Here is a 13,953-nt window from a genome sequence, read left to right as displayed (position 1 = left end):
AATCACAGAAGAACAATTAGTATTAGTTTATTGCTGTTGAGAATCAAGGAAAAGTTTATATATGGAGAGAAACTTTCTTTGTTGGTTACCAGGGGTAGGAGAGGAGGGGAGGGAACACTGCAAAAAAAAAAAAAAAAAAAAAAAAAGGCAGTGACCCATGTCACTTTAGTTTTGTGTATTTCGCTGTACATAAATTATATTTTCATAAAATGCATTTAAAAATGCCTAACGAATTGGTTAATTGGCTTATTATTGAATAATTACATATTCTACCTGAATTATTTTTAGGGCCACACTTGTAAGTTTGAAACTTTAATTAGATCTTTCTGTTCTACTTATCAAACATGAGTTCATGTATTCTAGTATTTATCTCAGTATTTAAAATGACTGAAATTAACATTATCATTTCATACTCAGGGAACAACGAATAGTACAGAAATTCAAGGCTGTCCTAAGGTCAGCAGCAGAACATCTGTGAAAGGACTGAGGACATAGCACTGGAACCATAGCCTGAAAAAAACCGTATAGAGAGCAGCGAAATGCAAAGGCAGACTGCAGAGAGCTGACTGCCACCCAGCTGGTCACCTGATTTCACCCTAGACGGTGAACTTTCGGCAAAGTCAATAGAATATCATTTATATAGCCTTCCTTCAATTTCTATTGTTCAGTAGCTTGATAAGCAAATCTGAAACTTAGCTGAGCAATGAAAGCCTCCAATAGGCACCCACATTGGAACAAATGGGCACACTTACTCCCTCTTCCTACCACAAAGACCCACGAGAAACTGTTCATGAGGGCCAGATTAGAAAAGAACTCAGTTTAGGGTAGAAGGGAGATTTCCTTCTCATTTCATTCCTTAACTTTTGCACTGTTTGAACTCGGTTGTTGCTCTTAGTTGCTGTCAAGTAAATTCGGACTCTCGGCAGCCCCACGTGTGCAGAGTAGAGCTGCACCATGGGGTTTTCAAGGCTGTGACCTTTCAGAAGCAGATCACCAGACCTGTCTTCCAAAGTAGCTCTAGATGGATCCGAGCCATCAACCTTTTGACTATTAGTTGAGCCCTTAACAATACATGCTATGCAGGAACTCCTTTTATTCTTGTGAAGATATCTGGAGGGGTCATCTACCTGAGAGGATCATGGAACATTTTTATTCTGTCTCTTTGGTACATTTCTGACTTTAACAACAGTATAAAATTTGGATATAACATATGTAAGACATACCCCATGCATAAACTGCAGTGATGGATAAAACAGATAATTATACCACAGAAAAGTAACTGGCCCCATTTAATAGCTATTTAAAAAAGAAAGTTGCCATCAAGCTGATTCTGACCAATGGTAATCTCAGGTGTATCAGGATAAAACTCTGCTCCCTAGAGTTTTCAATAGCTGATGTTTTGGGAAATAGACCAACAGCCCTTTCTTCTGAGGCACCTCTGGATGGACTCAAACCTACAACCTTTTGATTAGCAACCAAAAACATATTGATACTTGATGATATAATTGTACCAAGACAGAGTGTATTTGTCTCTGTCATTTTGGGGGGCAGCCCATCACAAGCAACAACAAATCTGCCCCTCACTTACTATGATCAGAGTTTGGCATTTTAAATACATTACAGTAAATTTCTGTGGGTGTTTAAATAATAAACTTGATGAGAAGCACAATTCTGTACCCATTGTTACTTCATACCTCCTAAGTCTTCCTCACCTAAGACTTGGAATATTAGTGGCTTCTTATATGACAAAAGCATTAGATGATTTAAATCTTCTGGCAAATACAGCCAGCCCCAACAACCTCACAGCAAAGTTGCTACAACGTAGATCTACATTTCCTCCTTTGTCCTTCATTCATCAGGAATTTCCAACCAATAGTAGAGTATTTATGACTGAAGTGATAGATGAGTACAAGAAGAAGAGACTAGTTTAGGATTTTTAAAACGTAAGAAATAAGAATAATTATGATGATAGTGGTGGCGTGGTGCCTGAGGCATCCAACTGCTAACCAGAAGGCTGGCAGTTCAAACCCACCCACCAGTCATTCCTTGGAAGGAAGTGTGGGTAATCTACTTCTATAGAGATACAGCCTCAGTAACCCAAGGAGGGGTCACTATGTGTCAAATTGACTCGATGGCAGTGAGTTTGGTTTTTTTTTTTTTGAGTACTTACCTACAGAGTTATTAGGAAGTAAATCAGATAATACATGTGAAACACTTAGAGTATATGGTAAGCCTTCTATATTAAAACAAAAAAAACAAAAAAAAACAAAAAAAAAACAAACCCTTACTGCCATGGAATCAGTTCTGACTCATAGCAACCCCTCCTTGGTTTCCCAGGTGGTATCTCTACGGAAGTAGAGTGACTAATCTTCCTTCTGAGGAATGGTTGGTGGGTTTGAACCTCCAGACTTCTGGTTAGCAGTCAAATGCCTTAGGCGCTACACCCCTCCATATGGTGCTCCCTCCATATATGTTAACTAAACAAACACAGTAACAGAAAGTACGATACCAGAGCTCCCATATAATAAGGAGAAGCCAAAAAAAAATCATCAACCCCTGAAGAGTAAATAGTTGGTCAACTCATTTTTTGCAAAAAATACCTCTGTGACCTGGAGAGAGGTAAGTTACCAATGTGAAATGGAGGCCCAAATAATGCCTTCCAAATCACCAGTGTCTACTAAGCAAACGGCTGGTGTCTGCTGATACCCCATCCAGGGCTGTTTGCATTCAACCTATCAGTCCCCTGGCTTCCACTTACTTCTTCAGAAGCATAAGTGCCAAATCCAAGGACTGGCATGAAATGTCCATCATTCAGTTTCACAGAATGTTTATGCTTGAGGTCCATCACTGCCTTAGTCCTGGCTAACACAAACCTGTCCTTCCTTTGTCTTCCTGAAAGCCAGCCTTGAGTGGAAGAGAAGGCTGCAGCCCAACTTTTATTTATACTAACTGCAAACAAGATAGGTGGGGCCTAGATTACAGCTAGCAATGATTGCAGATGAAGCTGGAATCAACCTTTTACGTAATTCTTATTAGTCACTGTAGGCATACCTTACATGGTGTACAGAAATGTTATCCATGCTAAGGCAGTTTGAATTTTCTCTTTGGCTTTGCTCATACTTGATTGCTAAGTTAACAACAATAACAACAACAACATATCAATTTGTCCTTGATAATTATATCAGACTTACTTTACAAGATTCAAAGTAATCATTAAGCTGGTAATTTCTAAATATAGGAGTTAAGTTCCTCACCCTCCAGTTCATCACCAATCTCACACAAAAATGATTATTCAAAAATATTTGAATAAAGCTTGAAGGCTAGTCTCAGGAACACAAGAAATGTAGCAAAATTCTTGGGAATCTCCCACTCCTGATTTCATTATCTTTTCCCCCATTCTGCCTTGTGATTTTCTATGTCCTCTTCTTTCCTTGAATCTAACATTTTCTTGAAATTATCTGAAATCAAGGATGCTAACTCGTGCCTCTTCCTGGACTAGCCTGCCCTCCTACCCCTTATTCCTATTAGCCTTAAGCAAGTATCTGGCCTCATATCCTTTATGATTGATGCCTTTTATGGCCTCATAAAAAGTCAATTACGCTGTCCAGTATACTCTAACATTATGGCTTCTATTAATGCAGACTGGAAAAAAATAAAAAATAAAAAAATAATAGCCCACATTAGTGAAATTACATTCTAACCTAAGGAGGAACTTCTGCAACATATACCACCTATGTGAGGTTTTGTGTAATATTGTTGTAGGAAAACAAGGTCCTTACCTAACCTGTTGCAAAGAGCCAATGATCACAAGAAGAAGAAGAGAGAAAGCAAAAGGGTTATTCAGTATCGATACCCAAGGAGACAATGAGAATCATTTCTCTAAATCTCTGTCTCCCCAAACTGGGGAATTGTTAGGATTTTTAAAGCTCTGGTGGTGTAGTGCCTAAGGCATTTGACTGCTAACCAGAAGGCTGGCAGTTCAAACCCACCAGCCACTCCTCGGAAGGAAAATTGGGCAATCTACTTCCGTAGAGATACTGCCTCGGAACCCAAGGAGGGGTCGCTATGAGTTGGGTCCGACTCGATGGCAATGGCATTTTTGCTTTAAAGGGAATTGGGCTTGCGGAAGGAAGTATAGGAGGCTTTGAGGAATGCTGATAATGTTCCTTCTTGTTATTGGGACAAGTTGCCATTGCTTGGTGACCTCTCTGTTCTTCTGGTCAGTGATAAAAACCATCCTTGGTCAGGAGACATGTCCTTCAGGTTCCCCATACAACTATCTAGAGAGATTAATTCTACCATGGGGTAGACTATGGGAGTGGGCATCCTTAGGCTTCTCAGCCTGCCAGCTGCCAGGAATATCTCCATTTTCTCCTTTATCTTGGTTGCTCCAAGGCTTGGTGTCTCTTTTCTCAGGGACATCTTGGTATAGGCTACGATTCTGAGCTGAAACTAATTGTGGGAAAGAGTCAGGCTTCAAAGAATAATAATTGGCAAGAGTAAATGTAAAAACTCAGCGTGCATGGAAAAATGTTGGCTATACTATTTACTCAAAAGGAAATAATAAAGGAGGGAAAAACAATGAGTTAGTCACTAAGATTAAAGTGTACTTTAATCATTCCTGTTAGCTTGTGAAGGTTTTGCAGTTTTCATTGAGGCACCCTGTGGTGGTTACATTTGTGTGTCAACTTGGTTGGGTCTGGTTGAGTGGCTGGGCAGCTGAATGTAGTTATTTCCCATGGTGGGATTGTTAATTAACTCCACGGTGGAATCTTTTGGAGCAGCTGAATAGCTGCCGTGGGTATGTGGTCTGCTTCCTGTATATCAGCAACAGCTTTGGGAATGGTCTCCAGTTTATGGGACTCTTGAACCCTGCATGTAGCCATGTCATTGTTCAGCAGCATGCCATGCTCTGCCAACCTTAGGACTTCCAATGGACTTGAGTTAATTGCCTGCCGTGGGGTTTGGTAACATTGAGACTATGCCTTTTTATTTGTCAACCTTGAGCTTGTCAGTCTCAGCAGCTAGCAGCTATCTGCGTGAAGAAAAGCCTCTAGCTCCAGTGGGCTGGGAGCAGGAGGCAGAGCCAAAACCCAAGGTTGAGGGTCTTTCATCCAGCCTCTAGAGCTTGGCACTTTGAACTTGGACTTAGGAAGAATATGCTTACCATTTCTCAAGCTGAAAGAACTCAAGGAAAAAATTCAAGCCTTAAGTTGCAATATTAAAGGATTCTATGGGAGTGACTCTCTTTGAATCTGTGACTAGAAAAGAGACCATCAGGATTAGCCAACAATATATAACATTATTACACTTAGTTGTCTAATTTATGGAAGTCATGGGAAATTGTTGGGTGATGAGGGTTTGTAAAGATATGCTGAGTGGCACAGTCTAACCCTGAGTAAGCAAAATGTTTGTTTTACTACAAAACATATTTCTTATTACTGAAGGTTTCTCAGAGATGTTCATTATGACTTTCAATGATTGAAGTGGGGATTGGGTGGGATGAGGTGGGTAGTGAGATTTCTTCACCTCATTTGAACCCAGATCCCCTTTCTTCTCAGAGAACTGATTACCACCTCTCTGAAGTAGTAGTCCAGGGAACAAACTGGGAAACTTTGCTCTAAGATTTCTATAGATTAAATTTGTAAATAGAGCTTTTTTTTTTTTTTTTTTTTTTCATTTTTATGGTTAGCTGTTTTAATAGTCATCTCTTTGTGCAGTTTAAAAAAGGATAAGAATTGAATGCTTTTACTCCGAATCAGCTAAAGCATACATAAAGAATGTGTGTTGTATGCACAGCAGGTCCTTATGTCAAATACACTCCTTCTAGTTGTCACTCATCTGTCAGTGGAGGCTTGTGTGTTGCTGTGATGCTCAACAGGTTTCAGCAGAGCTTCAAGACTAAGGTGAACTGGGAAGAAAGGCCTGGCAATCTCTCTCTCAAAATAAGGCAAGGAAAGCCATATGGACAGTTCCATCCCATTCTGCATAGGGTTGCCTTGAGTTGGAGGCTGACTCGATGACAGCTAACGATAACACTACCAATGTCGTAAAATGGGCTTGACTCAGGGTTGTTAAAGACCCAAATTGAAGCACTATGGCTGTCTCTGTGACAACAGACCTGTCACTTGAGTTCTCTGGATTTAATGCTCTAGGGTATCCATTTTTCATTTGTTCAGTGTAGGAATTGAGGTGATGGTCATGGTTTCTTCAAGCTTTTACCACTTACATTTAAGACAATTAAGGAGGAAAAGTGTCAATTAATGCAAGAATAATAAAGAGATCAATGGCCACTGCAGCCTAAATGTCCATAAGAACAAGTTTGTTTACCAGAGGAGGTGATGTTAGGTTTAAATGAGAGAGTGAACCTGAGTCAGGAGAAAAATGAGATGTAGATGAGTTCTGCTAAATACCCCTTTGGAAAAGCCACAATTCTCTTTCTAATGTAGGTCTGAGAATCTTAACAGTTAAACAGATAATACTTATTCAAATACATATATTTGCACAAAGAAAGAGTAAATCAATACAACTTGTAACATGCACCAAACCCAAACTCACTGCCATAGACTCATAGCAACCCTATATGATGAGTAGAACTGCCCCATAGGGTTTCCAAGGCTGTAAATCTTTATGGAAGCAGACTGTCTCACTTTCTCCCATAGAGTGTCTGGTGAGTTCAAACCATTGACCTTTTGGTTAACAGACAAATTCCTTAACCACTCTACCACCAGAATGCCTTCTAAACATGCGCACACTCTCAGAAACAGTTCCATCTGCTCTCCTTTACCACTAGCCTTTACTAAACCTTTGCTTCTGCCCAGCTGGATGCAGCTGGGGCAGGCAGAGTAGGGAAGAGAGACTAGGTATTTAACAGTTGTTGTTGTTATTTGCTGTTGATTCGGCCCCGACTCATAGCGACCCCTCCTTGGGTTTCCGAGGCAGTATCACTACGGAAGTAGGATTGGCCAACCTTTCTTCCGAGGAGTGGCTGGATTTAACAGTTATGGCCCAGAATTATCTAAATATCAATCTATAGACAGTGCATTATGTCATTTTCAAGGTAACATTTGCTACTTCTAGGACTGTTCATCTATTACTGTCCTTTACTTTTTCTTATGTCCATTCAAATGTAGGCACTCCATATGACAAGCCTTAAAAATATACGGTTCATGAGATCCTTGGGCAGTGGCATAACTCTCGGATGGACTCAGCCTCCTAGGAAGCTGGATACCAGCTTCAGGAACACTGAAAGAGAGCTTCAAGAAATAGAATGATTTAAAAATAAGACTCTTACCCCTGAAACTATTGTCCTGAAATAATCTTTAGACCTTAAACCAAAAATATCTCCTGAAGTATTCTTAAAGTCAACCAGTAACTTACCTTAACTACTAATGAATATCAGCTTTGAGCATTGGACTCTTTTAAGCTTTATCTGGAAGGGATAAAATTGACAACAGCAAGTTGAAAGATTGGGTAGGAAATTTAGGAGGCAGTGAGTTTGCATTAATGGGGAAGGAACAACGAGGAAAAGGATGGTGAGAATGGTTGCACCATTTGAAGAATGTAATCAATTTCACTGATTTGTACATGTAGAAATTGTTGAATTGGTCTATGTTCTGCTGTGTATATTTTCAACAAAAAAACTAAAATAAATTATTTAAAAACTAAAAAAAACAAAAAACCACCTCACTGCTGTTGAGTAAATTCTGACTCATAGCCACTCCTCCTTGGATTGCCAAGACAGTATCTCTATGGAAGTAGATTGCCCAGTCTTTAAAGATAAGAAAAACAAATAATTGCCCTCATTTTCTAACCTTTGTTCCTACGATTTGATACCAAAACAGAGAACCTGTGTAACTCAGAGCAAGTACAAGCAAGCATGTTTGTGTTTGTGCCATAAAAGTCTCTGTTCACCGTGAATCAGCAATATTTTTGACAAAGGGAGGTTGAGGTTAATACTATAGAACATTTTTAGATAAGCATGCTTGGTGATCATGAATATGTTAAGGAAGGCTGAAGTAGAGGAGAAATGTCCTTCAGGAAAGTTTGGAATAGGAGCTCTTCTAAGCAATTTTAATGTTTTATCTAAACTCTTACTCTGTGCAGAACACAGCCTGGCACATAAGGAGAGAACCACAGCGTGGAAAATCTGAGTCTGTTCTTGAGAGGGAGCTCATGGGCGACTGCAGGAGGCAGAACACTTGTTGTTGTTGTTGTTGTTGTTGTTGTTATGTGCCCTCAAGTCGGACCCGACTCATAGTGACCCCTCCTTGGGTTTCCGAGGCAGTATCACTATGGAAGTAGATTGCCCCATCTTCCTTCTGAGAAGTGGTTGTTGGGTTTGAACCACCAGCCTTTCGATTAGCAGTCAAGTGCCTTAGGCACTATGCTACCAGAGCCCCCAAAACTAAATTCACTGCCATAAAGTCAGTTCTGACTCATAGCGACCCCTCCTTGGGTTTCCAAGGAAGTATCTCTATGGAAGTAGATCACCCTGTCTTCCTTCTCAGGAGTAGCTGGTGGCTTTGAACTGGCAGGCTTCTGTTAGCAAATGCCTTAGGCACTATGCCACCAGAGCTCCCATAAGAAGGTGACAAATCATGGTTATGCAGAAGGAGCTACTCCAGCACTGACAAGTATGTCCTCTAGGCATTCTCTTTTCATTTTGCTACAGTCCTTGGAGTCCACTTCTCATCAGATCCCCAATACTACTGAAGCTGAACAGGAAAAATACCTGATACTCCCAAAGCTGATAAGTACACAATAGTCCTTGAAAAGTAGTGTTTGTTATTTGCACACTTGCGTCCTTATCTTTGCATTTAAAATTCTGAGAACTAACAATACTGAATTACAGTTCACCTCAAACCAAGTTTTGATGGGTTCATCATCCTTTATCATCTCCTGTTTAACTCTGAAGGGGCCAGGGTGACACAGTGGTTAAAAGCACTTGGCTGCTAACCAAAAGGTCATTGGTTCAAATTCACCAGCCACTCCATGGGAGAAAGACGAGGCAGTTTGCTTCCATAAAGATGTACAGCCTTGGAAACCCTATAAGGAACCTCTACTGTATCCTATAGGGTCACTGTGAGTTTGAATTAACTCCACAGCAGAGGTTTGGTTTAATCCTGAGGCAAAGGGTCACTGATATTGATGGGAAATATTTTTAAGTTGTCACATTCTCTGCAACGCAAGACCAAGTTATCATGTTTAAGCCACTTCTCACCACCCACCAGCCACTCCTCGGAAGGAAGATTGTGCAATCTACTTCCATATTGATACTGCCTCAGAAACCCAAGGAGGGGTTGCTATGAGTCGGATCTGACTCGACGGCAGCGAGTTTGGTTTGGTTTTTGGTTGTTATCTTCCTGGGGCCTTCCTACCTATATAAGTAAATTCTTATTTATTGGATTTCCAAAATTATAATCCTTATGCAATTAGAAAATATCAAAGAAAATACTTGACTAGAAAGAAAATCTAACCCATAAACAAGTACTTTACCAAGTACTTGCTTTGTATTTTAAAATTAAGTTAGATGGTGGCATTGAGGAAGAGGTAGCTATAGAGAGGTACGTGGGAGGTGCAGGCAACAAAGATGAAGGTTTTTGTACATACACTACTGCATTTTCAGTGAAGGCAAACATGGGTATATGGCTGGACAGTTAGGTGGACTGCATGAACTATTAGGTATGTCTATGGAGGTGAGAATGTGCCCAAGACCATGTATAGGGCTGACAGATAATGGTTCTACAAGTGTATTTGTACATTTTGTAAGAATTCCCAGGTGTATAGTAGAGCTGATAAGGGACAAGGTTGTAGTCACTTCTTGGCCACAGCCAGCTACCCAAGGGAGCAAGTAGTTGACCCTGTGGGCTCGGGACCATAGTCACAGGGAACATCAAGCTCAGTTGGCATAACACATCACACAAAACATTGTTCCACTTCGAACTTTGGTGAGTAGAGACTGGGATCTTAAAAGGTTGCAAGCAGTCATCTAGATGCAACAATGGGTCTCTCCTCATCCAGAGCAAAGAAGAATGAAGAAAACTAAAGATTCATGGAAACAATTAGTCCAAGCAACTGGCACACTCTGCGATCCTCAGCCTATATGACTGTGAGACCAGAACTAGATGGTGCCGGGCTACCACTGTCAACCAGCCAGAGGGTGTGGTGTAAATTACCTGGTATGGCTTTTCTAGCCATAAGTCTTTATAAACTCCACGGTGGAATTTGCCGTGAGCAACTGAGGAGCTCCTGATTGTTAAAGTTACCTACCTGGGGTATTTCTGTTGAGAGTGGCACAAAGCAACGATCAGGGAAGTTCGTTCTCTCTCAGGTGCTTAGAATTCTGATGTTATGATTGGTTAGTTGGCCACTCTGCCAGGTTCAAAAGGAGCCCTCCTAGAGGCAGAAGATGTTTCTCTGACTGCTCGCTGACAAAGATGTACTGCTGAGAAAACTGTACTCCTGAGAGACATGTGCTACTGAGAAAGAGATACCAAGAGACACACACTGCTGGGAGAGAGACACACACTGCTGGGAGAGAGACATACACACTGCTGGGAGAGAGACACACACTGCTGGGAGAGAGACACACACTGCTGGGAGAGACAATGAGAGATATGTACTTCTCTGAGAGAGACTGAGAAAGACTGTTGGCCGAGAGACAGCTGGCTGAGAGAGACTGAGCATGTTCCTGAACTTCAATTGTAACCTGTTGCTTCGCTAATAGACCCCATAATCTGTGAGTTGTGTGTGGCCACTGCAATGAGTTATTGAATTCAGCAGAGAGATGGTGGGTGCTGTGGGAGGAAACGTTGGTGTCAGACAGGGCTGGTGAAGGGGCTGGAGGGAGGCAGCATATCTGGCCTTGCAGGAATAGGCCTTGGGCTGCTGATGGTGATTCTGTTTTCCTCTTCTAGGGTTAAAGGAGTTCAGAAGTAGTGGCCTCCCTGCCCCTTTGGCAGAGGGGGATATGTAGGAGATCCTGGATAGAGAGGGAGAACAACGTGGAACAAAACTCAAAAGCATTTGGGAGGGGGGGAGAACCAGGTTTGCTGGTCTGATGGAGCCAGGTGTGAGCACTGAGACTATGGCCTCTAGCTTCCCTGCAGGTCTGGAATTGAACCCATACCTGTGGCTTCCAGCCAAATAAAAGACAGGCATATGAATTGAACATTTACCTGAGGTAGAAACATTCCTTGGAGGGAACAATCATGGAAGAATAGAAGGGCTGTGTATGCACATGGACATAGCTCAGCGGGCAGGAGGGCATGGAGGGAAGTACACAGGGAAGAGGTAATTATGGGAGGAAGTGGGAGGGGAGCTGTTGCATTGGGGTAAATTGTAGTCAAAATCATGAGACAATGTGTGTGTAAACTGCTGTATAGAAAGTGAATTTGCTCTGTAAACTTTCACCCAAATAATAATAATAATAAAAGTTAGCTTCTGATGTCAACCAGAAACATCTGCAATTTGCTATGGGGAATATTCAGAAAAACCAAATTCATAGTACAGACAGACAAAAAACAAAAGTAAAAACTTTAATGTTGTGGTTTTGTCTTCAGAAATTCATCCAAAAAGGAGTTGAATTTCCAAAGTATGAAAAAGAGGTCAGCAATAGTCTCTTAAGAATGAAGTGTTTGTTAAGAGTCAAGAAGAAATGGGAAATTCAGAACTCAAAGATTAAATTTCCACAGAAGAGTAAAAATGTGATAACATAAGAAAGAAATGAAAAACCAGTTTTGATTTGACTCATTATTTTCAGGGCAGAGACATTGTAGTTCCTTCTTTCTTGCCGGATGCTTTCCCCCCAGTAGGTATAAAACACCATGCCCAGACTTCTACACACTTTCACCTCTGTATCAAATAGCTACCTGATGGAGAACTGAAAAGGAATGTTTTCCTCACTCACAGCTAAGCCCAACAAAATTCCATTTGAGAAAAGGACTAGGACAAACTGACATTATCACTGTTTATGCTATGTGTTGGCGAATTGTCTCTGACTCATAGCGACCCTCCTTGGGTTTCCGAGGCAGTATTACTAAGGAAGTAGATTGCCCAATCTTCCTTCCAAGGAGTGGCTGGCGGATTTGAAGTGCCAATCTTCTGGTTAGCAGTCACGTGCCTTAGGTACTACACCACCAGAGCTCCCGACAATATCACTTATTAAACTACCATAAATATTCTTTAGAGTGTATGTGGGGAGATTAACCTTTTGAAACTGTTGGAAATAGCTAGAAGTTTCTACAAACATTTCAAGTTCAGGTAAAGTGTTTAACTGATTTGAGTCATCTCGATGAATGCTAATGATGTGCTGAAATTGGAGGTTCCTGGAATGTGGTTCTCACAAATACTAAATACTAAAATTTTGTAAAAGCAAAATTACCTGACTTTACAACTTGGTTGTTTTTTTAATTATTTTTTTTACAGTCACCACATGGCTACATACTTTAGGACATGATTGTCTGGAATGGTAGTTTGCAACTAAACCAAGGACAGCTCTCCTTGGGCTAATCATTGCATAGGAGGAGGTCCAGGAGAACTTTCCCCAAAATCGTGCTATATACAGGATAGTTATTAATCAATTCAATTGCACCTTTTTCCTTGGAGAATATGAACATGAGACATGTGAAATGAGACCCTTATAGAAAAAGAACACAGACAAAAGTCAGAAAAAAGAAGCCACAAAGCAGTAGAGGTCATTAGTCACTGTAAGCCATAAAACAGAGAAGACAAGAAGAGTTTGCTATCAGTAACAACAAAAGGCCATCACCCATTTGTCAATTTGTCATACTGTGGTGGCTTGTGTGTTGCTATGATGCTGGAACTTATGCTACTAGTATTCAAATAGCAGCAGGTCACCCATGGTGGACAGGTTTCAGCAGAGCTTGCAGACTAAGATAGACTAGGAAGTAAGGCTTGGAGAACTGCTTTTAAAACTTTGCCAATAAAATTCCTATGAATCACAACTGAATACTGTCCAGTAAAGTGCTGGAAGATGGGCCTCTAGTGTGAATGACACTCATTAGTGAACTCTAGCGTACCAACAGTCATGAAGATGGCACAGGTCTGGGCAACAAACTTTAGTTCTATTGTACGTGGGGTCTCATGAGTCAGAGAAGGCTTGATTGCAGATAACAAGAAGAAAATAGAGCATAAAAGCAGGAACCAAGGAAAGCTGGATAATGGACATGGAAAATTTTCTAGAGTAGAGAATAAAGGATTTTGATTTCTAAAGCGACAACTGTTAGAGTTGTGCTGCAATATGAAAACTATTTTAACATGAATTAAGTGGAGTTTTTTTGTTTGTTTGCCAGGCTCTAAGGGAATTTATTATAAGGATACAGTTGTGATTCAAGGAATCAAGGAAGAGTGGAACACCCAGGACTTAGGATGGTCAGAAACCAGGGCAGCTTGGGAAAGTTGAGCCCCAGCAACTTGTGTATCTTCCTTCTCTAGAGTCCTAACAATCATATGTCCCAGTAGCTATGACTCCCACATGTTGCCTCTCTTACTTCTAATTTCAAATTTCCATTGTCACTGGGGATCCAGGGGCCCTGAGTGAAGGTCCTTGCCTTCTGCTGACAAAGAATTGAGCAGAAGAGGCAGAATGTCCACATGAACCAGAATTTTTTAAAGGAAAAGGAAAAGAGACAGGAGAAGACTAATGAGGGAGGGATGAAGAGGGGCTTTTGCCTACGTCAGCCTCTAGTCTGTCTCCGAACAAAGGATTTGCTGAGGTTTATATAAAGGTTTGAGCAGAAAGAGGGGTCTTCATCTTTTTTCATGGAATGGGTGGAGATTGAGGCAGTGTAATGAGGTCTTCAGGGTATCAGTTTAATTCCCGGTAGGTGCTTTAGGCTTGCCTGCAAAGAAAACATTGTGCAAAAACAACCTGCCCAAACAGGCTACCAATGACAACTACTTGGAAAGGGTTCAAAATTGGAGATCCTG

General features: G+C 41.0%; 1 protein-coding gene across 1 annotated transcript in view; it reads right to left on the bottom strand.

Annotated features, from left to right (window-relative positions):
• Window positions 1–2,845, bottom strand: part of LOC103193748 (aldo-keto reductase family 1 member C15-like) — a 45,372-nt gene extending 42,527 nt beyond the window's left edge. Inside the window, 1 exon segment of the mRNA XM_007937009.1 lies at window positions 2,759–2,845. Coding sequence (XP_007935200.1) covers window positions 2,759–2,845 — 87 coding nt within the window.
• Between the last annotated feature and the right edge of the window lie 11,108 nt (window positions 2,846–13,953).

The sequence above is a fragment of the Orycteropus afer genome, unplaced genomic scaffold, assembly GCF_000298275.1.
Source record: "Orycteropus afer afer isolate SDZICR_OR568_19922 unplaced genomic scaffold, OryAfe1.0 scaffold00040, whole genome shotgun sequence".
Classification (NCBI taxonomy): domain Eukaryota; kingdom Metazoa; phylum Chordata; class Mammalia; order Tubulidentata; family Orycteropodidae; genus Orycteropus; species Orycteropus afer.
Note: the sequence above shows the minus strand (reverse complement) of the source record. Positions and strands in the feature narration are given on the sequence as shown.